The 25,424-nt window shown below is 40.3% G+C and overlaps 1 protein-coding gene across 1 annotated transcript in view; it reads left to right on the top strand.

Moving 5' to 3' along the window:
• Positions 1 to 25,424, top strand: part of nudcd1 (NudC domain containing 1) — a 102,977-nt gene that overhangs the window by 26,758 nt on the left and 50,795 nt on the right. The window contains exons 2-5 of the mRNA XM_080193977.1: positions 698 to 852; positions 13,747 to 13,932; positions 15,860 to 16,040; positions 19,287 to 19,475. Of these exons, the coding sequence (XP_080050103.1) occupies positions 698 to 852; positions 13,747 to 13,932; positions 15,860 to 16,040; positions 19,287 to 19,475 (711 nt within the window). The remainder of the gene's footprint in view (positions 1 to 697; positions 853 to 13,746; positions 13,933 to 15,859; positions 16,041 to 19,286; positions 19,476 to 25,424) is intronic.

The raw sequence follows: 25,424 nt of genomic DNA, 5'->3' as shown, positions 1-25,424 counted from the left end.
GCATCTCAATCCATTCTGTTACGTAAATGGGAACATGGTGCACCTTTTAAGTGAAGGTGGAAAGGAATTGAGCTAATCTCTACGTATGTCTAACTATGAAAAAAACTGTAGGTGAAATCTTGAAATGAGAGAGCTTCAAAAATCAAATTCATATCAAGCTGAGATTCTTGGAAGTCAGTAACTTTATATTTAAATAAATTAACAAAACATTCTTTGCTCTGAAGTGTAATATCCGATAATATGTGAAATCTGCACACTTGGAACACTAAACCCAAGAGAAAGTATCGAGCCAAAATTTTAAATATGTTCGAATTGTCTTATTTTCAACAGTGTGTGCTGGCAATGAGCTTTGCCTATGCAAGCCAACTTTTAGTTGTTTGCCTTCAGCAGACCCTGCTGTGTATGCACAGTGAATAATAATACATTCTATAAACAGTCTACAAGCGTGCAGAGAAAGAAATACTTGCATTTATATATCACCTTTCATGACCTCAGCTATAAGAGTAGACAAATTGTACTGATTTTTGTGTCTCCAAGATATTGATTTTTTTTTCTGCCATTGCATTTTGTTGAAGTGAATGGTTCTGGTTCAGATGCTGAAAGAATTCAGTTTTGTAGCCAGCTAGAAATGAAGTCTCCTGAGTGTGTCTTTGAGTTGTTGGTTATTCTGATCATGCCTTTGATTTATATTTTTTAGCTGTAGCTGAAGTGAAACTTCGAGAGGATCAGTACACCCTGGACCATATGTGTGTCTTTGGCATGTACAACTATCTGCATTGTGACAGGTGGTATCAGGACAGTGTCTATTATATTGATCAGCATGAGAGAGTCATGCACCTGGCTATCACTTTGGTAAGTTGGTCTTATTATATCTCCATTTAACTTCTTAAAAATGATATATGGTGAGAATTTGTGAAGGATTGAGCGATATTAGACATTACCTTCCAAAAGGAGACTGTCGGTTCAAATATCGTATTTTCTGTAGTAAGAGTAGCCTGGAAGGAATTGAATTTGACCTGATAGGCAATGTCGCAACACCTAGAGTCTATAATTTCGGTAATTATAGGGCCCCCTCATAAGGCCCCTCCAGCCTGCCATTCCATATGATCATGGCTGGACATCCACCTTAAATTCACTTTTCCACTCCACATAACCTGAGGGACCAAAAGCCTACCCATCTCAGTTTTAAACACATTTAACAATGAAGTATGCATCAACCTCAGGGGCAGAGAATTCCAAAGATTCACAACCCTTTTAGTGTAAAAATTACTCTTCGTTTCAATCCTAAATGATCGTCTCCTTATCCTGGAAATATGCTGTCATGTTTTAGAATCCCCAACCTCTGTGTCTACCCTGACAAGCTCCTTCAGAATTTTGTATGTCTCAATGAGGTTACCTTTCATTCCTTCTAAACTGCAGGGAGAATAAGCTCAATTTATTCAGCCTGTCATCATAGGAACAGGCCCCTCATCCCAGGAACCAATCCAGTGAACCTTTGCTGTACTGCCGCTTATGCAAATATATCCTTCCTACATATTGAGACCAAAATTGCACACGGACTTCAGGTGCAGCCTCATCAAAGTCCTACACAATGGTAGCAAGACTTCCTTATTCTTGTACTGTTCCCTGCTGTAAATCCCAACATGCCATTTCCCATCCTAATTTCTTGTGGTACCTGCGTGCTAATTTTGTGTTTCTTGTATGAGTGTATCCAAGTTTCTCTGAACATCAACATTTTAGAATTTACGGCTTTTAAAAATTATTCTGTTTTTGTATTCTTATGACCAAAGTGAAGGCCCTCGCACAATATACTGTATCTACTACTTTCTTGCCCACTCACTTAACCTGTCTGTATCTCTTTGCAGCCTCTTTGTGTACTTCTTACAGCTTGCATTCCCACCTAGCTTTGTATTGTCAGCAAACTTGGGTAGGTTTCTCCAGGTCGTTGGGCTGCAGCTTCCGAACTCCCCAACATTGGATTGGGGGATTCCCAAAGATGTGCTAAGAAACCATCCTCAGAACTTCACAGGTAAGGGTTTGGACGGCAATTGTCCAGAAGTACAAATTTCCTCTGGGCAGTTGCCCTGCACTGGGAACAAACCAGAAATGTGATTTAAATCACAAACTTTGGATGGTTCCACCAGTGTTAAATTAATAGTTAATCATAAAAAATTAGAAGAGTTATAAGCTCACTTCTGGGTCACCATTGTAAAGACCCAGATTGACCCCTGCCACGGAATTTCCCACAAACCCCAAGCCTCCACAGGACTCGGCCCACACCCCCGGCCCTCTTAACAGCGCTCACCCTCCAATTAACTCCCCAACACCCTTGGGATATTCCCCCAGTCACACAGGACTCCTCATCCTGACTGATCCATACATCTGCTCAAGGCTTCCTACCTGCTGGATCCTACTCTATCCCACCCGACCTGACCTTGCATATTAGTTGACCTGACACCCACACCCATTACTGATTCAATCCCTCCCAATATCCGACACCCCCCCCGTATCCTATCAGAACCCCTTCCTTGTCCCCAATCCGTCCCACCTCCAAGGTCCAAAGTAGCTGAGGCCCCAACACTAATCCTTGCCTTAGGTTACCAGTGTTAGCCTGCAAACTTGAAAATTCCCAGTTTATCCCTGCTTTCTGTCCGCTAATCAACTCCATCTATCCCAATTTCAGGTGTCTTTAACTACATATTAATCTTCTGTTTGGTACCATATTGAATGCTTTTGGGAAATTAAATATGTTACATCTCCTGGTTCCCTTTCATCGATCCTCAAAAAGCTCTAATAAATTTGTCAAATACAATTTCCTATTTGTAAAACCATATTGGCTCTGTCTGACCATATTATTACTTTCCAAGTGCATTTAGACTTCCCTAATCATAGATTCTAGTGTGTTCCTGATGACTAATGTTGGGCTTACTGACCTGTAGTTCCCTATTTCTTCTCTCCCTCCTTTCTTGATTGCTGTGCTAATTTCCAAATTGTAAAAATACAATGCTACAGTAATTTGACTGTGCTAACTATGCTGGTGACTGGATATTTTTTCCCTTCTGCTGCATCTAAAATGAGCAAGTATCCATCAGTAACACAATAGATCAACCACAGGATAGCTTTGATCAACACAGAAGCAGTCAGTCCTCTTCTCTTTCTTCCTCCTTTCTACTTGTGGCATTTTACACACTAACACGGATTCATTAGCTTTAAAAACTCTTGCAATTTGATGTCTGAGTGCTGAGCAAATAGAAGTAAGTGAGGTTGAGTAGTTATGGTGCCGCAAAAGTCATCAGAGTTGTCAGTGTGTTGATCTGCAAAGATTTTAAAAAATGTGAAAATTGATAGAAACATAAAGTAGAAGTAGGTTACCTTGCAACAATAATCTGAGTTTATGTTATCTATATTGATGCATGTTAATTTGCTAACTTGCTTCTCAAATCTTTCCATCTGCGTGAGTGAGATTTCTCTCTAGTGACATGGTGATCAAAACTAAACACTAAGTATGGTCTGTTCTTGCATTGAAAAACGTGATCAGAAATGCCCCCTCTTGCATTGCTTATGTATGCCAGCTATTAATTGCTTCACCACATTGGGCAGATGTTGAAAGTGACATGCCTACTCCCATGTCTCTTTAAAAATCTTTTGGTGCCAGTTTGACTCAATATCATTCATGTAGACCTCTGACATGTTTGATCTATGCACCACTAGTTCATTTGTCATTTGTCAGTTCAGTTCCACAATTCATTTAAATCCTTTATAAATTTTAGCTGCATTTTCTGTCTTTATATATTAGAAAATTTTGTACACAACAGTTGCTTTCTGCATCCTGATGACATGCATCGATTAGAATCAACGTGGGTCCAAGCATTTATTGTCTTAAATCTGCAGCCAGCACAACTCTCCCTCAGTCTGACAGTACATCCTGATGTGCGTTCCTTGTTATTTCACTCAGAAGACATCTGGCAAAGGAAGAATCTACACTCGGTTTGCCTTCAACATAGATTTATTCAATAAGTGTAGATTACTTCTCCTTTCCACAAGGTTCTCTCCCACAAGGTGGAAATTGGTTCTTATATATGTACCTGAACCTTTCCCCAGGAAGTATCAGCTGCTCTCAATCATAACTAGAGCATGCACACAATTGTCACAGTGCTTACAATATTAGTTATTGGTTTTTATTTTTTAATCAATTGCTCATTTAGCCCCTTCTTCCAACTGGATTTGTGTGCTTTTACCTTTGTTAGAAGCTTTTGGTGTCTGTTGCATTCTGAAAATCTGAATGCACCATAGCTTTGGAAAGTTCATTATTTAGTTTACAACATCTCCAAAGAAGGCAGTTGTCTATCAGTGAAGGTCTATCCTTTTAAAACAGTGTAGGAGTTTCATGTTCTTGCAATGTAGGTACATCTTCTAATTCTTAAATGGTCAACCAATTTATGCATAGCAAGGTCCCACCATACATTGCATTATTGCACCTGTGTGTGGATAGCAGGCCTGTAGTTGGTTTGGTTAGATTCGCTGCTATTTGTTTCGTAAATTCGCTCCACTTACTTGCTTCCAGCCCTGTATGATTAGACTACCTGAGCCGGTGTGAAAGTCATTAAGTTTGAATGATGCTGCAAAGATTAAATTGTTAATGGTAACATAATTGGGACATGATGCAGTTTGAAGGGAATATTCATTTTAATAATATACTGTGTTACAGACAGGGTGAGAGAAAACTGCTGAAATCCCATTTCCTTTATAACGGTCAGTAATCAGTAAGCTTTTGAAAGGAAGATCTGTGTGTTTTTTCTTAAACCCCTGAGTGTTTGGACAGTTTGAATAGCCAGCTGGAAGTTGTCCATGTGTTTAAATAAAGCAAGTATTGTTTGTTTATGTGCTCATCCTGAAATATAACACTAATGTTAAATGTCATTAATATCCTTTAAGGAAGGAAATCTGCTGTCTTTACCTGGTCTGGCTTATATGTGACTCCAAAGCCACAGCAATGTGGTTGACTCTCAACTGCTCATGGGAAACGAGGGAAGGGCAATAAATGCTGGCCAGCCAGTAACCCCCATGTGCCATGAATGAATTTTAAAAAAGCCACACGCAGGCACAAACCCGCGCACACATGAGCACATTTGAGGAAAGAACAGTTAAAGAGAATAGTGCACTTTTACAGGTAATAAGCAAAAATAATAAATCATAACTAACATGATTATCTTGTTCTGAAAAGCAAGTGTTGCTGGGCTAATGAAGATGATGTCTTTACTCCTGAAGGGTGGCTTAGGTGAATTCAACAGCTTAAGCCACATGCCATAATAAAGTTGTTTCAGAATTCTCTCAAAGAGATGGACTCTCTTCAGGTTACAGAGTTAATTGTTTGTTGTCTAATTACAGGAGATCAGTTTGTTGCAATGGTGGACCCAAAAAGAAACAGGATTGGAGACCTGACAATGTTACAGCCTTTGGTTCTTTTAAGTTCTAGGTGTTAATGTCCTTTCTGCTGCTTTTGCTGTCTCTTTGCAGATAGATTTTAAAGATTAAATGGGGACAAACATAGATGCCTTACCATGTGATTGTGCATAATCGCAGTTCCTTTTCTAAATATGGTGGTGGTCTTGGGTGGATTAACCACATCCTGGTTTATTGTTCGAAGACAGGGTTACAATGGCCACTTTCTTTCATTCGGAGTTTAGAAGAGCAAGAGAGGACCTCAGAGAAATTTATTAAATTCTAACAGGATTAGATAAGAATGTTCCCGATGGTGGGGGAGTTCAGAACTAGGGGTCATAGTTTGAAGATAAGGGATAAACCTTTTAGGACTGAGGTGAGGAGAAATTTCTTCAACCAGAGGGTGGTGAATGTGGGGAATTCACTACCATGGAAAGTAGTTGAGGCCAAAATGTGTGATTTCAAGGAGAAATCAGATGGCATTGTGGGACAGTGGTTAGCACTGCTGCCTCACAGCACCAGGGACCAGGGTTCGATTCCTAGCTTGGGTTGCTGTCCATGTGGAGTTTGCACATTTTTCTGGCTGCTTGGGTTTCCTCCAGGTACTCCGGTTACCTCCCATAATCCAAAAGATACGCTGGTTAGGTGCACTGGCCAAGCGAAATTCTCCCTCAGTATACCTGAACAGGTATTGGAGTGTGACTACTAGGGAATTTTCACAGTGACTTCATTGCAGTGTTAATGTAAGCCGACTTGAGTAATAAATAAACTTTAAAAAAAAATAGATATAACACTTGAGGCTAAAGGGATATAGGGAAATGAACGGGGGAAAGGTGTGATCAGGATATTGAATTTGATGATCAGCCATGGTCAAAATGAATGGCAGAGCAGGTCCGAATGGCCTGCTCCTGTTTCTAGTTTTGATGTCTATGTTAAAAAGGATCCATTCAATTTGGCAATGTTTTATGAAGGTCCATGGATATGTTTAGTTAAATTTTGGCTGGGATGTACTCTTGTGTCTCTGTTAGATAGTGAATCACTTTTTGAATACAGAAGTTGGATCATCTGATCTTTGGTGGCCATCTTTGCAGCAGCAGAGATGTGGTTCATTTCACAGAGCAAAAATTATTTCCAATGAGTCCACATCTTAATAGATAAGCATATGACATGTCTTTACTTGGCATGACAAGACCCTGCTCTACAGAAAGAAATAAAATGGAATCTTGATTACATTTTTAAAAAATTGTTTTCGTGGTAATGCAAGAGAAACATGAATACCTCATATTCCGCACTCATTCAGACATCCACTCCTTAATCATAGAACTGCTACAGCTGGCATTGTCTGCAACAGCCTTTTATCTGTTTCAAGTTTAAGATTCTTATCACCCTTTTTGGATAAGGTACTGTTATAGTTGAATTTCTTTTTGGCATTGAAGTTTAGCCCTAGGAAGGCTTTTGTCAAGGAGCCTATTGCATTCTATCCTTTTCCCATTTTTAAATCCCTTTTATGCACTATTAAATAGGATTGGATTTTCACTAGCAGAGGGTTAGACATTTTAATACCAAGACACACAGTCTTTGCTGAATTTTAGGCTCAGTGAAAACTCAAGTTCTACTCTTGAGTCTTTGAGGGGATTGTATTTCACAGGCTGCTAGTGAGACTGTTTCTGTTCCAAGGTTTGTAATGTGCAAATTTATTTTACTGCCTTGTTGCACTGTGTGTAAAGTCCTTAAACCTTTAATTGCTGTTTCCACAAGCCATGGGTTTATTAGTTCAAGTTCTGGCACATTGACAATTCTTCCCTTTCGGGCGCCAGTGCGTAATAAACTGCCTTTTAGCCCCTGTAAGATTTCAGGATTCTACCCCATCCCCACTGTGCAACTTTTTGGTGTTTCTTCTGCATCTGTGCAGAAGTTTGCTTTTTCCCCTCAGTTTCTCCCAGCCTGGTGAACCGACCTGGACTCACTGGAAATAATACCATGCTTTCTGCCAAGTCACAGCCCAACAATAGGCTCTCACCCTGCATGGGTTAGTTCAGAATGACTCTGTCACTGCATTGGTGACCAGCTTACTATTTTCAAACAGTTGCCAGCAAGCCTTTTAACCAATGCCGTAGTATTTGTGATGCTGGAAGACTGCATTTCTGCAATCTTTATTGCAAGTAATGTTTGAAGAGTATGGTTATCTTTTTGCCTAGTGCCTGGGATACTAAAGGAATCATTGTCCTTTTTTTGCCTTAAATCCTTATAGCTACTCTTGCCCATCTTTGCTAAGGTTTACCACTTTCATAGCTACAGGCAGTGGCCAGAAGCATTTGGAAGATTGGGATTTGCCTCCCACCATCCAAAGAGTCAGTGGGGAGCACATCTTTGCCAGCTCCGGTGCTTCACTGCCAGTTTATGAACTAAGTCTGGGAAGCGGACGAAAGCTAAGTGTTGGGGTCCCAGGGCGGAGAGCACAAAGCCTGAGGAACGTGAGGGAGGTGCTTGGGGTCCCAGTGGAGTGGCCAGCAGCAGAGATAGACCTTAAGTGAGGAGAGGGCTCCTGATGGACGGCGTCCCATCCCACATCTAACTTGGGTTATTTCTGGTCTTCCACCACAGAATCTCAATCCACCCACCCAAATTGCGACAGGGCAGGAAGCACTCCTTATGTGGTCATCAACTGGGGCAAGGGAGTGCTTTCCATCTGAGGCCTGACTGCTCCAGTGTAAAATGGCTGTGAGATTGGGGTGGGTGGGAGCCCAGAGGAAATCCCTCTGCAATTTCATGCTCCACCCCACCAAAGAAATCTGCCTGGGTGAGGAGCAAAAGATTCTGGCCATTATCTATAGCGTAACAGCCCCTGTTAATTTTTCTTTGAAATTGCTTTTATACGCGCAGACTTTCCACACTCAAAATGTACTGGGAGGCCTTTTGTTGGATTATCATCAAGGATCCTTCTTTTAAAAATTGGAGACTGATCTCTTTTCCCTTCTCTACTCTCCTCTTAAGTCCATTTCTGTTCATCTACATCCATTCTGTCCTTCCCTAGATGATGGGAAAAATATTGAGTTAGCTATTCAGATTAATTCTCCTGTATTTGTGGGAAAAGGCTTAGTAATTTTCATTTGCCTAGAATTCTTTTCAGTTCCTTTCCTTTTCCTGAAGGTTCAAAAAAAGGAATTGCAGAATCTATTGAGATTAATTTATACGACTGCAGATGAACAAGTAATTGCAGGATTCTTAAAATGAAGATTAAAATGCGAAATGTTGAGCCAGATAGCACATGGAAAGGCAATCATTTATGAGCTTCTGATAGCAAAGTTTTCAGTTTTTATTTTAAAATTGTTTCATGATCTCATCCATCCCTATCTGAGCCTTAAAATTCCCCCCACTTGTCCACTCTGCGTACTGTGTTCCTGCAGTTCAAGCCTCTTGAGCAACCCCAATTTTAGTCACTCAGCACTGAAGGCTGTTAGCTACTGAGGAGCCTATCTCTGAAACTCTGCTTGTGTCCCTGTGCCTCGTTTCCAATTTAAGATTTTCCTCAAAACCTACTTCTTTGGACAAGTTTTTGGCCACCGGTTCTAATATTTTCTTTTGTGCTTCAGTGTCTATTTTTGCTTAATAATGCTTCTGTAAGGCACCTGGGACATTTTACAAGTTAAAGTCAGCGTATAAACAGGAATCCCAGTGAAGCTGATGTGTCGTCACACCCACTGATGGGATGTTTTACTGATGCCAATTTTACTGAAGTCGCAATCTTTGTTACTACAAAATGGCAATTGATTTTTCATGTTTTCTTCTAAAATTTTCTTGCTGATTGAAGTTGCGCTACAAAGTCTTGTTTCAGAATCAGTATTAGGTGATGAAAACATAACTAAATCTTTAAATAGTTTTCAGTAAATTTGATGTGCATTCTCTTATAGTGTAGTTGTCAATGCATGCAATTGCAAAACGTTTCAGTGCTGTTTTATGCTGTTTTGATTTTTCTTGCTTGTTGCAATAATTATTTCTCCTCTAATATCTGCTTTGACATTTCCCACATGCTTTAGCATATGCGGAGCACTGAAGCATGAGATCACTGGCTGTTACTACAATATACGCTACTCAATACTTTCACTGATTTCTAATGGCGGATGAAAGCTGTTTATTTTAAGGATGTGTTATAGAGAGTGGTTCACCACAGAATAAGTTATTGAGTAAGGCAGTTGTCATTAAAATAATGGCATCTGTCCCTCCAAGTTGACACTTTTTTATTTGACTATAAGCGTCTTTCTGTGATTGTCTCATGTGGGGTGAATTTATTTTAGTGTATAGAATCCCAACATATTTCCATTGGCTGTTTTAATAAATATTGAGAAGGAAAGTGAGAGAAGATTATTTCCAGCCAGATATCTGGAAGTGGTTTTGTGTTCAATGTCACTTTTACCTTTGATACCAGAGAAAAACTGTAGACTTTAAAGAGCAAAAACTGCTTTCACTGTTTGAAGGTAGGGGTCACAAAGTATTGCGAGCAATACTCTGTACTTTGCTTCTTCTTATGTGGAGAAGGATCAAAGAGGAGCTGACTGAAAGGAGAAGATATGTCATCATCATGAAAAAAAAGACAGACGTTGAGAATGCTTTAGCAAGAAAGAGTAAATTTGTGAGAGAAAGGGAATTGAGTGGAGTGGCTGAGAGATAATGACAAGATTTTGCTTTAAGAATAACAGTGATGCTCATTTGCTTGTCAGTAGATAATCCAGACTGCAACTTTCAGAGCCTGCGCATGCAGAGTTAAATGCAGAAAAATGATATTTACTGTCTGAGTAATCATGCTGCTACTTAGACTGCCTTATAACTGGACCTTACAGCAATTAAATCAATGAAATTGTCTTCAGTTGTAGTTTTTGCCTGCTAATTAGCTACTAAAGACACCAGAAAGAATAGGGCAGGTGTCTTCAGGATTAAGTGAACATTTAAAGAGCCTGAGCCTTATTTGCTGCTAAGCAGTCTCCCTGGCCCTAAAATTTTAACTTTACAATTGTGGGGCCTCATTCTTTCAGGAAATTAGTGATTGCAGTCTGTTCTCTCCCTGTCTCTCTGAACCTGTCTTTCCCAATCTTTATCTCGTTTTCTGCATGTGATTTAAAGCTAATTTATATTGTCTGTTTTATACTTTCTGGTTTTGATTCTACATGTCTCAGTGAGAATTTAACATGCTGATATTTGCCCTGTTCCTTGTGGAGGATGTTATGATCTTAGACTGGACCCACAAGTTGCTGCTAAGACCTGGTTAGGGGGCCAATAAGGTTTTGTTTAAAGTAGACAAAGTTTAAGATTTAGGACACTCACTCAGTGAATAAAGCCACATGATTCCACATGTATTGAACAGAGAAAAATGTGCATAACAATACAAGGTCAGAAAGATGAAACAATTTACATTATCTATCTGATATTCTGACAGTTAGGGATATTATGAGATACATATGAATTAACAAGTCACTGGTGGTCAAACACACCACACTACATAATAAATTCCAAATGTGACCAGAACATACCTTGGATTTCTCGATAACAAACCCAGATGATAGTAACATTGTGAATTGACCGGTTTTACTGAAATTCTGCCTCTCTCACCAGTGATTCCAGTCTTCACCGTTGAAGTTCTTACCTTTGGCATTTTCTCCAAATGTTGTTTTAACTTGGGTGGCTTCAATGCCAGTCCACCTAGCAAAGTTTCAGTTTTGCTTTCTGAGATTTCCCCCACTGCTCCAAATGGCCCACAGCACCGAGTCACCAACCTTTAGCTGCTTTCTTGGATCTTTGGGACTTCTCCTGAGTCCAGTTCTCTTCAAAGTCTGCTCCCTGCTGTCCTTTTCTCTAATTGGAGTCTTGGCCCCTTTTATCCTTAACTTAATTGGGACCTGACTCTGTTCCTCTGTCTTTGCCCTACACCTGGAACTCTCCTTTGGACCTCTCCCTGTTCCCTCTTCCTTATCTCTCTCTCTCTAAGACACTTCTTGGGACCACCTCTGTCTTCTCCTGCCTCGTTCCTCTCCTGGGATACTGTCTGTCTATGGCGTTCCGCACCCGGTCACCAGACCTTGGTTTTGGCACCCTTCTTCTGCGCATGCACTGGAACGGTCCTCAACCCAAAAAATGTGAAAGTGCCAATTTCCACATGTGCAGTCTGCCCCCAACCTGTGTTTGCACAGGAGATGCAAGGTTGATCAGGACTTGAAATCCCTAATGTGCATACTGAAGATTAATGTAGGTTAAGTTTTGTAGCAAGGATGCCCTGTCAGATCATAACCTGAATCAGAGCAGATCACTGTTTGGAAGCTGCAAAAGCTGTGGGTGCTTGTCAGCAAAGGGACCAACAAACACCGTTTCTTCATCAGTGGCCAGAAAATCCTGGCTAATGTCTGAGATTGAGTGGACTTTCATTGTCCTGTTCAAACCAGTGCATCATGGCTGGATGGAGTATTGCTTGTTCATGTATTTACTCTGTTCTATGAATTACTGTAAATGACATACACAGCCAGTGCAGCTGTTTCTGATTTTTTTAATTTCAGTAACCTTATGAATATTTATTCTTTCATAAGTTCTTTTGCTCACTGCTTGTTCTTTCATCCGATTCCCTTGAGGAATTTGGCAATGCTGTACTGCCTCTATTGATTTCTTTTCCCTCGAGTAGCAGGTAGCAACTCAATTTGTTTTGCTTGAGATATTTTGGTGCATTTCTGTTCTGGCAACAGCAAACTGGTAACTAGAATCAAAGTGTGAGTAACCTAAAGCCCAGAGGTGGAACTGCTTTCAGACCTAAGGATGCTGCTACAAGGATCTGTTGAATCGATCAGCTGAGTTGGACTTGGAGATCTTTAGCTGGAGGTTTTGCAGTTGTTCTAAAGGCAGTGCTGAGAAACAATACTGTTACTTTTCAGTATAATGGTGCCAGTGGGGAATATGCAATTCAATTGTCCACTAAAGAGGAGAGTGGAAGAGCCCTGTGTACTTGAACCTAAGGGCAACTGGGGATGGGCAATAAATGCTGTAATAAGTCTCCCAACACTAGGTTAAAGTCCAACAGGTTTATTTGGTAGCAAAATCTGCTAGCTTTCGGAGTGCTGCTCCTTTGTCAGGTAAACGAGAGTTCTGTTCACAAACAGGGCATATAAAGACACACACTCAATTTACAAAATAACGCTTAGAATGCGAATCTTTACAGGTAATCAAGTCTTAAAGATACAGACAATGTGAGTGGAGAGAGCGTTAAGCACAGGTTAAAGAGATGTGTATTGTCTCCAGACAGGACAGTTAGTGAGATTTTGCAAGCCTAGTGATCAATGCTTGCCAGCCAGCAGTGCTCATGTCCCACAAATGAATAAACCAGAACAGTGAATGAGCCACTTGCCCAAGGCTTCTGCGAGCAACTTGTCGGTATCTATGTAAGCAGCATATACACAGACCTCCATTTTCTCATGCAAAGTCATTTGCACTCTAGTTGTCATTGCTAGACCCGATTGGTCCATATACTGGGAGGCTTCCTTGCAAGACCTAACATCCCCAACCATTCATCAGACACACTCCCACCACTGATGCCTGATAATCAGACATGAATAGCACTTACTTTGTCTTATCCACTCCAGAATCACCTTTATCAATTGTGTGGTTTCATTCATCAGGGCTATTTTCCACCCTGCGCATGTTGGAACTGTTTATTTAGGAAATAAGAATACAAGTCCCTTGTACATTTTATTTCATGAGTGGTGGGGGGATTAATCTTTAACATATAAAGACTCCAGGATAATTCAGGAGAGTTTGCAGCTCAGACGAAGGACCATCCTGACTCAAAACCTTGGCTCTATTCTCTCTCCACAGACACTGTCAGACCTAGTGAGTTTCTCCAGCATTTTCTGATTTTATTGTTTGAGTTTGCAATTTAATTCTGCTAAATATGTCAAATTGTAACTTGTAAGAAGTCTCCATAACTGGGGATTTTCTTAGCTCAAGATCTAAGTCTATTGTAAAGTCATTGACAGAGATTGATCACTGGTCAATAACTCTATTATCATGCTGTGATGGTCAGGACGGTGAAAGGCAATATTGGTGGACCTTGGTTTCCATTTTTCAGCAATTCCTATGTGATCCTTGCCAATTGCATTGTTCAGTTGCTAAAATGTAGTTGTTACACAGTAGTTTATCTTTCAGTGACTCATCATAATGCCTGCTTAAGGACACAGGAACTTATATGTGGCCTTTTTAAAAAAATGTTAATTTTTGGTCAACAAAATCATTGATCTGTTAATTTAAAAAAAAGCACACTTGTATTCACAGGATACTGCAATAAGCAAACCCAGGGAGGTGTTCCGGCTATCACCAGAGATTAAATCTTGTGATACCTTGGTCTGTGCTTCTATGCATTTTACATCCCCTACATGGGCAGCCTTGTCAGATGGGACAGGAAAGCTGTATCTCCTCCAAACAAGCAAACGTGGAGCAAATAACATTGAGAAGTGGGAGGTGAGTTAAATTTATTTAAGCAAGTGAGTTCTGAATATTTGTAAACCTCCATTATTTTACATTATACTTTAGGTTTTGTTTTAGAGGGAACATAATCTCTTGCAAGTTTGAGAGAGAGAGGAGAGAAGAAAAGATGATAAACATCTTTATACGGTTTGTGAAAAAGTCAATTTGGCCTTTTTACAAAATGCTGTATGCCTTGAATTTGTTCAAACAAAAAATTATAGTGGAGACAACCTTCAAATCCCACAAATTAGAAACTCAGTGGTTATTCCCCTGATCTTTCATTGTAACTAGAACAGAGGATCAGTTGAAACATCATTTGCACCATTTCTCCAGTGTATCTGACAGATTTTAGTGCAACTGGATGTGCACAGTGATGGTGGGATTATATGTCTCCATTGTTTTGTCAAACACAATATTCTGTTATATTTGCAACACCTTAGGGAACAACTCATTGATGAGCAATGGTACAAACCAGTGTTCTAGCAACTTGTAGACAGATATTTCAGCTACCCTGTATGAATATCATTGTTTCACTACCCTTTCTATCCATGGTAGAAAATTCCTCAGTGCCCCATCCATGCCTAATTTTTTTCCCCTGGGGGTGTGTGGGGGAAATGTCCAGCTTTATAATTTTTTTTTAACCTGCACAAAGCCTGTCAAATTCAAAAGCTTTCTTGACAGACCCAACCTTCAGTGGCAGATCTTTGCAAGAACAACACAAAACAAGACCCGGTGTCTTCCTCGCATTCCTTTAATCCTCTTCCGTTGAAACATACCATGAACTTTACCTCAATTAGTCTCTGTGGAAAAGCATGTCATACAGTAAAGATGATTTCCTAACCCCTCATGAATAAAATTATATAGAATGTACAACATTTCTAGTTTTCTTCAGCTCTGACAAAGAGTCACCCAAACTTGAAGCATCAACTCTATTCTCTCTCCATAGATGCTGTCAGGCTTGCTGAGATTTTCCAGCATTTTTCTGTTTTGTTTCACATTCCATAATTTGCTTTAACCTCTGGCCCATGCTGGTGTTAACAAATCTTTCTCATCCTTCTTTATTCTCAGCCGATTAGTGTATTTTACTAATCCTTTCTCCTTCCTGCAGCTTATCTATGAATGCATGTTAACCATGCACCTCAATAACCATGTGGTGACAAGTTCCACATTCTAAACACTCCTTGGGTAAAGACATTTACAAATTTGTTAGTGATTATCTTTATGTTTAAAGTTGCTTCACAAATGGAACCCTTCATAATTTTAAAGACTAATGGCCCAGAACTTCCTTTCCTAGGGGTATCTGAGAAGATAGATGGAGGACTCCTGGAAGTCCCCCCACAAGGACTGGAATTGATGGGAAGTTCAGATTTCTGCTGGGCAGTTTCCCTGCACTGGGAAGTACCTGATACTCCAAATTACATCAGAGACTTTGGATCGTTCTGACTTTCTTATCAGAATACTTAACCAGGAAAAATTAAAAGAATTAAAACTAGTTCTACCCGCCACCGAAGATTTGTTTTAGCGGAAATGTGTTTCTCGGGGCACTATGTTTGCGTGTTTTAGCCTTTCCAATGAGTCAGGGATCAGTGCCTGAAAGACCTATAAAGGCATTAACTTTTGGGATTTCCACAGTACAAGTCACTGACTTATTTGTGAATTATATTACTTTGCGGTTAAAATGTCCAATCAATACAAAATGATCAAAAGGTGCAGAAAAACCTGCGTGAATTCTACATTCATGCAATTATTAGTATCTTAATGGTGGAATGTAGAAAAGTTTTTTTTTTAAGCTATAAAAACTGTCATGAGCTAGGTAAGTTTTGAACTCCCGGTTAGTATTTTCATATGCTTGGTGATTCAAATATTAGTGCTTGAGAATGAGTAAATCTAACGTTCTGATTTTCTGACCACTTCCTTACAGGTAATGTTCCAGCAAGAATTCGGGGAGCCTTTTGTGATAGTCCATAGCCACTCTTATATGAAAGCAGGTGCTCACTCAATAGATGTTGTTTTACTTAAGACCGAGCAAGATGAATCAAATGTCCGAGGAAGCGGTTTCCATTCAGCCGTAGATTGGCTGACCATCACCAGTGTAAACAGCGGTGAGATATGATACTGACAATGATTGTGGCAAGAAGTCATCCTGGTAGATGTTGCTGAATGCAAATTAAGAGCAATTGATGTCTCTCCATTCCAGACATACGGAAAATCCATGAGGCAAAGCTATAGTATTATGAATTCTCATCTCAAAGCCCTTTGGCACTGGTGTGAATAAATAGCTGGTCTAATGTTGTTTCTAGCAAAGCAGCCAAGGATCAAATGATACACTTATGATGATATATACATTATTTATTCATATCTCCATACATAGTTTGTACTGAGTTTTAGAAATTGAAATTTCTGCTTCTTGCTATTTATTGTTGGTTGTGTTTGATATCATTATTTTATGATTCGTAATAGGATTTGTTTAGATTCATAGATATCTGCAATTGATTTGAGTCTGCTGCTAGTATGCAAACATGTTAAGCTCCAAGACAGAACATGAGTAGCTTACCGCAGTCATCTAAATCCTGTGATTAGATCAGTATCTTGGAATGACTCCAGGATACTTTTTCTTTTTAAACATCGAGATTTTATGGGTTGGATTTATTCTGTTTTCAGATGTTTATATGCTATCAGCATCTGTTGATACAGATGTTAAGTATCAATGTTCTGGATGACATTCAAGCCAATGCATCAACAATTGTACAAGGTCAAGAAACAATTTGCAGGTGGTTTATAGGAAATTATGCAGCAATATACCGTCTACTCCTGTTAATTCAAAGTAATTTTCATGCTTCAAAAAATTTCATGTTAGCCAGCAGTATGCCCTGAAGAATTTGAATGCAGCAACTCACCAAATCTCTACGGGGAAAAAGTAAAAAGGTTTACTGGGACAGATGTTAAATTTCTGTAGCACAACTTGCTTTATTTTCCAAGATGTACTTCAAGCATTTGCATTTTTATTGTTCCCTGAATGACCAAGGCTGTTTATTCCTTGTATGTTCTGATACTGCTTTGTCTCCACTGCAGTGGGGAGGACTGTCTTACCTCAGCACCTGATGTTGATCAAGCGCTTGACTGAGCAGTGGATTTTACTCACCAGTGTTCATTTGTGATAGGAATTTGAAATTGCTCAATAATTTAGTATCAGAATCCCTACAGTGCAGGAGGTGGTGATTTGGCCCATCGAGTCTACACTGACAATCCCACCCAGGTCCTATCCCTGTAACCCTACGTATTTTCCCCGCCAATCCCCCTGACACTAAGGGGCAATTCAGCATGGCCAATCCACCTATCCTTCACATCTTTGGAGCGTGGGAGGAAACTGGAGCATCCAGAGAAAACCCATGCAGACATGGGGAGAATGTGCAAACTCAACACAAGACAGTCATTCGAGGCCGGAATTGAACCCAGGTCTTTGGTGCTGTGAGGCAGCTGTGCTAATCACTGTGCCACCAAGCCATCTAATTTAAATTAGGAGTTGTGAATTAAGCGATGGACTTTCAATGAATGGCATTATTGAATGATTGATTCCAATTTAAGTTAGCAGACAATTTAAATAAAGTAACTTAAAAATTAAGATTAAGAAAAATTAAGAATTTAATATAAATACCTTTTGTGATGTATTGCAGCAAATTCACCAGTGAATAGTCTGAAACCTGTGTCTGAGAATTTTGTGTGCAGCAGAGTATTGAGACGTTATTGCTGGAATAGTGGCTGGTGCTGTAACAGTAATGCAATCTTATTATTTGAACTTTCATGTAAATTCATGACAAATAGAACTGTATTTGTGAGGTAAAAGGACTATGGAATATTGAAGAGGCCCCTTAAAAGGAGACAAGAATTTTTTAGGGTTGTAGGTCTGGGCAAGATTTCAGAGATAGGGAGGAGTGAGGGGCAAGGGAAGAGCAAGGGGCTAAGACAGTGGAGAGCTTTGAATATAACGATGATGTTTCAGAACCAAGGCTCTGTTAGAATAGAAACTAATGCAAAGGAGTCTAGCCGAGTTTAAAAATTGTCTAAGACGGCGGTGAGGAGAATTCTTTTCCTGAGCATTGTTAGTCTGTTGAATTCCCTTCCTCAGCGGAGGGTGGAGACTGAGTCATTGAGTATTTCCGAGGCTGAGTTGAACAGATTTTTGATCAACGCAAGAGTCCAGAGTTATGACAGGAAGGAGGAGTTGAGGCCACAATCAGATCAGCCACGATCTTATAGAAAGGTAGAGGAGACTCGAGGGGCTGAGTGGCCTACTCTGTCTCCTAACTTTTGGGTTCTTGTTTTATGTTCTTTAGATCAGTGAGCATGGGGATAATGGATGGGTGGGACTTGGTGCAAGTTAATATATGAGTCCCTGAGTTGGGGATTGGCTGAAGTTTATAGGAGGTGAAAGAGGGGAAGCCAGTCAGGAGCACATTGCAATAGTTGCATCTGGAGATAATAAAAATAGTTTTGAGTTTTAGCAGCAGGTGTATGGAAGCAGATTGACAATATTATGTAGGTGGACGTAGGTATAAGTTGTTTGGGAGTGGCGAAAGGATGCTGTGGGGGGAGGTAAGAAATTAAGGCAAAATAAATAATTTTTTCATGCCAATGTTTGTAATTCATTTTGCTCTTACTGCAGTAACTTCAGGGTAATACATGCATGGCATCCTGCTGAGTTCTGTTTGCTCTAATATAACTGTTGAACACCTGAACACTTCCAGTAAGTCTTGCTGTCAGACATTTAAATCTGAATGACAGATGGTCTAGTGTTTCTGTGCTTTAATCAAGCAATGTTATAAAGTGGCCCATGTTGAGTGATAAATACTCTTGAAATGGCCAGGATAGTACATTTTGAGGAAAACATTCTCGAAAGCTGAGCCAGTAACTGGCCCACATGGTGGAATGGCTTAACCAAACTAATTAGAATGTCCTCTGGCTTGTGGCAGTAGCTAGTATCAAAATCTGGGCATCCACCAAGTTGCAACACTTTGTTCCTGTCTCCCAGGATGGGTGAAGGAATGAACAGTGAGGCTTCCCTCTTCCAATTGAAGTAAAGTGACCCCTGAACACAAGTCAGTGGATAAGACTGGAGTTTGTGAGGCACTCCCATTAACTTGCTGGTGCTACTTTCCTGGAATCACCATTGAAGAGTGGTCCTTTAGGCTGGAGGCCGGTGGGTGCCTGCAGTAGCAAACACTTATCTGAATTACTGAGCGGAGGAGAGAAAGTGAGGGAATGTCTTTGGGTTTATGGGGGACTATGGAATGTCCCACTTGTATCCTGTAAAAAGCAGGGAATAAATTTCTTCTCTTGTGTGTTTGCAGAGAACAGCAGATTTGAAGTTTCAAGACACCGAATTCTGCATGGGAAACTAGCTCCGCACTATGCGGCTGTAGAACAGGATGGCACCAGCCTGATTATAGCTTCCGACAAACCTTTCAGGTTTGTGCAGATTGATGGGAAACCTGTGGAGGAGCAGAAGATGAAGAAGATAGCTACCAGCCAGACGGAAGGTCAGATCTGGTGCCAGTGACACCATTTATTTTCCTCTTTACTGTTTTCAGCAGAGTGCATTTTTTTCCAGAAAGAAATGAAAAGGAAAAATGCTGGAAATGGGCAACAGGCCAGTCAGTGTTTGTAAAGAGATGAGGCAGACTGTTAATGTTTCTTGTCTTTTCATTTTACTGATCTGATTAACTTGCAGTGTGCTCGTTCCCTGTTCTTGATTATTTTCTCCATTTCTGGCTATAACATGGAATTGCATAGATATTCCAACATGGAACCAGGCCATTTGGTCCAACTAGTCTATGTTCTTGTTTATGCTCTGTGAGCCTCCTCTCACCTCTCCCCTTCCTGTCAAAACACTACATGATTCCATTCCATTCTCCCTCACGTGTTTATCTAGCTTCCCCTTACATGTATCTATGCTGTTTGGTGCAGAGTGGTCATGTCATTGGACTAGTAATCCCAAGGCCCAGGCTTATGCTCTGGGTACAGGGTAAACTCACACCATGCCACTGGTGGAATTTGAATTCACAAATTTGGAATGAAAAGATAAAGGAAATCTGCTTACCTGGCCTGAACTACATGTGACTTCAGACCTACAGCAATTTAGTTGACTGTTAACTGCCCTTCTGAAATGACCTAGCAAACCATGTAGTTGTATCAAGCCACTCTAGAAAGCTCCAACTGGACAGACTGCAGTGGTTCAAGAAGGTGATTCGCTAACACCACAAGGGAAAATTAGGGATGGATACCAAATGCTGGCTTAGTCAACAACACCCACCTCCTATGAAAGAATAAATGTAAAAGAATAACATTCACCTCAAACAACTCCCTGTGGGGAGCGAGTTCTGCGTCCTCCCCGTGGGGAGCAGGTTCTGCGCCCTCCCTCCCCGCCCCCTATGTAAATAACTTTATCCTGAATTCCTTATTAAATTTATTAGTGCTTATCTTACATTCATTATGTTTATGATTTTATGATTATTTCTTGTTTTCAAATTACATTTTTATAAAAGTTTTTAAAGGCGCTCAGATCCCCTTCGGCTTTTAATTGTTGCAGGCACTTGTCAGTGCGAATCAAACAAACTGTGGCTAATGGGACCACCAGAGAGTTCTCCTCAACAGAGATTGCGTGATCAGGATTGGTTCAGTGAGCAGTTCAGTAAGAAATATTTACTGAGTCTGACTCGAGAAAGCATTTTTGCAGTAAAACCTCACGATGGATTTCTGTTGCATGAAATTAGTTTCTTTGCAAAGACATATTCCTGGCAATGAATTGTATTGCATCTTTCTGTTTGTCATGACTCTGAAGGCTGTGGGAAGTATAAAGTCATGTTGTTGGGAGGAATCATATTTTTATGAAATACCAGAGATGTATGTGCCTGGGCACAAAACATCAGATTTAGAATTTCACACTTCAGAGCACCAGCTCATTGTCTAAGCTCGCATAGGAAGAATCTGAAGTTCAGGCACATCTGGGACTGTATTCCAATGAGGAACAAACTGTAGTGGGTGACAGCAGCCTTTCACCTTGCTCCTGATATATTGTAATTCTCCATGTTGCACACTTAAGCTTGTCTTCACAATGCATGGTGATTATGTGCTTTACAAGCACATGTGCTTTATCCAGTAGCAGTGCTGACCCTTGAATGCATTGGCTGTAATCAACAAACTGGCACCAACAGCTCACTTTGTTTTGTTTCCTCAAATCATTACTGATGGCTATTCTGTTTCCCGGACTGCCACTGTAGTTTTCCTACACTGATTTCGGCATGAAGCATGCGTACTGCAAGATAACAGGTGGCATTGACAGCAGAATGATGTATTCTTTTGTGTGTTGAAAAAGAACTTGAGACTAAATTTCAAACTCTTTGTATCAGCAGGATATGATTGTACTCTTGGATTTGCAATTTTAGCTGAACCATAGGACATGGGGTACTGAATGACAAATACTGTAGTTTGTGCAAAGTACATCTCTGGAAGATAAATTATAGACTGGTAAAATGTCCGCGTACAAGCCATTTAACGTTGCAAAACTGAATTTAAAAAGATGCAGGGATGCTTCTGCTGGCTTTCCACATTAACAGTTGAACATCAAATTCTGTGCTCTTTTCTCAATTATCCAGTTCAGAAAGATTATTTAAAACTGTATCCTGTTGTGGTTTGACTTGTGCACATGGGTAATTCAGTTTGCCCCACTTTGGCAGTGTTAACCTTCATGTGCCATCTGTCAGTGCTTTGACTATCTTGCCTATTGAAAATTAACTCCGTGTTCACCGAACGCAGCTGTAATATTATTGATATGTGGTTAGAATTGATTGAAATTTTATAACTTTTTACAGTGGTTTTCATTTCACTGACTTGTTGATCTGAGCTGTTCTGTTATTTAAAAAATATTGAGTATGGTCCTAGGTGCTTTACAGCAGATGGAATGGGATCAAAATCAAATGGAGAATTGCTGCCAGATTGCTCTGTGATTTCCTGCACTCATCCAAATGCCACTGGAGCAGTGACAGCAGGTCCCCACCTGGCTTGTTGCAGCAAGTGTATGGCCAGCGTGAAGGAAGAAATAGGGTCCTACCAGGGCATTTTTAAAAAAAACACATTGTCCTTCTCTTTTGATTAAAAATCTAGCCCTTTCAACAAGCTTATAAGCCTTTCAAAATTAGACAATTAACACTTATTCCCTTTGCGTATTGAAGCACAGTGCATCAACTCTGTTCCATTTTTTTTCTTTCTATCATTTCATCAGACTTATGGGAGCCTGGAACTCTCTATCTGAAAATGGTGGAGAGAGTGAGAGCCCCTCATAACATTTAAGCAGAATTTAGATATGCACTTGCAATGCCAAGGCATACAAGGCTATGGGCCAACTGCCCATACTGCCAACTGCTCCTCGGATGGAGAAAGCTAGCACGAGGGGGCATAGCTTTAAATTAAGGGGTGGTAGTTATAGGACGGATGTCAGAGGTAGGTTCTTTACCCAGAGGGTGGTGAGGGATTGGAATGCCCTGCCTGCTGCAGTTGTAAATGCACCTAGTTTGGGGGCGTTTAAGAGATCCGTGGATAGGTTTATGGATGGAAAGGGATTGGTTTAGGTTAGAGGGTCATTGCTTTTTAATTGGTCGGTGCAACATCGTGGGCCGAAGGGCCTGTTCTGCGCTGTAATGTTCTATGTTCTAACTGCTGGAAAATGGATTAGAATAGTGGTGAGTCTTTGAGCAGGATGAATATGATGGGCCAAATGGCCTTTTTCTGTGCTGTATACCTCTATGACTATCACCCTTCTATATTCTAGACAATGTGCCATAAAATATTTCTTGCTCCGTGTCAGTTTTTTGTTTCCTAAACAGTTTTATAGATATTTATGTCCAGTTCCAAATTTCATTAAACTCTAGGAAGTTTCAACTACAGCATTATCTCAATTATCTGCTTGATTGCAACACTATCTACCACCTTGACTATCCCCTCCCTCCACCAGGAACACACACTAGAGAGAAACATGTCAGTTTTCTTGCTGGAAACAGTACTGCCATTTTTGATAAGATTTAGCCTAGTGGCTGCAGTGTGTAATACCTGCAAGGTACAGAGTGGTAACTTGCCTGGGCTTTTTGGACAGTATCTCAAAACCTTCAACCTTTACCATCAAGATGGACAAAGCCAACAGGTACATGGAAAAGTCATCCTTTGCAAGTTCCCCTCCAGGATACGCACCATTCTGATTTGGAACTCTGTCATTCTTGCTTTGTTGTTACTGGGTCAAAATCCTGGAAGTTCCTTCCTAGCAGCACTCTGGCTGTACCTACACCACATTGATTCAGCAGCTCAAGAAGAGCAGCTTGCCACCACCTTCTCAACAACAATTAAGGATGGATAATAAATGCTGTTTTGCCAACAATGACACATCCCAAAAATGATTTTAAAAATTGCCACCTCATGAAAGATTTTTGGAGGGTGCAAAAGAAGCTTGGGAAGAAAAACAGATTTCTAAAAGTATTCTGTGTTAATTTGCTCTTGTTCTTTTCCCTCTCTCTTGGCCCTTTACCTGCACAATGATTATTGTATCCTGTGATTAAGAAATAAGCCAACGTCCATTGGTATTCTAGGTTACCATGGCATTTCAAAAAAGATGTTAGAGAAATAGTTATTAGTGCTTAAACTGTGAGACCGAGCTGCAGGAGAAACCACTAATGGTTGGTTTGAAGGCAGCCATACATCAATGCCAGACCCTAAAAAGAAATTGAAGTTTTGGAGAATATGTGCTAAAGCCAATAACTTCAGATGCAGTTGTAATTATTTCTGCTACTGATCCACATCATATGATTTTCCTCTAAAGAATCTTGGCATTCTCAGAACAGACTTCTAGTACTTGCTTAGGAAGGGAAGAATGGATTTGTTGAGAATCAAACACAACACAAAGAATATGTTTTTACATGATGGGTGGTTAGGATTTGGAATATACTGCCTCATAAGGTGGTGGTGATAAATCCAGTAATAGCCTTCAAAAGGAAATTGGATAAATAGTTGAAGCAAAATTTCAGAATGACAGGAAAAGAGCAAGAGAATGGGACGAATTGGATTGTTCTTTGAAATAACCAGTACACACCTGATGGGCCAAATAGCCACCGTCTGTACTATATTGCTCTATGATTCTAAGTGAGCAGAACTTAGCTATAAAGGAAAGAGCTCTGATTATTGCCAAGCTGATAGTTCTGAGTGCATGGTGGTATTTGCTTACTGTCCACGATGCCTTGAGAAAGACTTGTCGTGTTTTCCTTAGGTAAGGATAAGAGACAGATTCAGCAGAGAATAACAAAGGGCAGCTGCTTTGCTGAGCTGAGGGAGATTGTCACGAACATTAGCCTGTTCTGTGCAGCAGCAAGTTCTTTGATTGTTAGAATGGACAAAGTACAGTAAGTATTGCATTCACAAATCTGAAGGAGAAAACTATAAAAACAATTATTCTGCAGATATATTCAGGAGAAAAACGTACAACGTTGGAATAAAACGGTGTAGGAGAGGAACTTTCTTAGCTTGCAAGAAAATTGACTCAATTCATCCTTTGTTCCTGAGTTGCACTAACAGGAAAGGTTGTATTAGCAGCTATACTTTCTTTCTGGTAAAATTTATTGTGTCTGAAGGTCAGACTGAAAAATTTTCTATGTTAAGTAATGGCAGTATCTTGTCAATCCTTGAGTTTTCATCTCCTGATCTACAGAGAGATATCTTGACACTTTCCTGTAATGCCAGTTACAGAATAGCAGTTTGACAACCTAAGACCAGTAAAACTTAGAGTCCTTGAAATGCACATCAAGCAATTAGTGCTTGTGGCAATCCAGTTCTTTTTACCCTTTCTCCAGAAGCTGCTGGTTCATGCTGGGGAGTGGTTTCCATTTGGTTGCCTAAGTAACTATTTTTTCACCTGGTGAGTCCCTTTTTCTGAAGTCACGCTGACATTTAGCTGCCACTGGTATACATAGCTGTTGGCCAGTTACTCAGCTGAGGATGGTGTAGGCCAGGAGGGTGGTGTTCATTGAAACTTGTCAGTCAGAGGCACTGGATGGTGATGAATACTGCACTGTAGCAACTGACAAAGGCTCTTTCAGTTACACCTCCCAAACCTGCAGCCTGCACCAGCTTGAAAGACAAAGACAACAAGAACTTGTGAATGTCACGACCCCAGAATCTCTCAGCATTCTGGATTGGAGATATATTCCTGCTTCCTTCCCTTTACCAAAATTGTCTTTGCTTCTGCTGGACAGTTCTGTGGGAGCACCTTTGGTACTGCAACAATTCAAGACTTCAAGCACTTCTTCAGGCAACTAGTGATGGGTAATAAATGTCAGACTTGTTAGTGATGTCCAAATCCCAAGAATGAATTTCAAAACCCTTCTAGCCATGACATGTATGAACCTGGTCACTGGTGATCTGTAGGATGCTGATGGTGTGGTCTTTGGCCG

This window comes from Carcharhinus amblyrhynchos, chromosome 8 (assembly GCF_965287045.1).
Source record: "Carcharhinus amblyrhynchos chromosome 8, sCarAmb.v2.hapA, whole genome shotgun sequence".
Classification (NCBI taxonomy): domain Eukaryota; kingdom Metazoa; phylum Chordata; class Chondrichthyes; order Carcharhiniformes; family Carcharhinidae; genus Carcharhinus; species Carcharhinus amblyrhynchos.
Note: the sequence above shows the minus strand (reverse complement) of the source record. Positions and strands in the feature narration are given on the sequence as shown.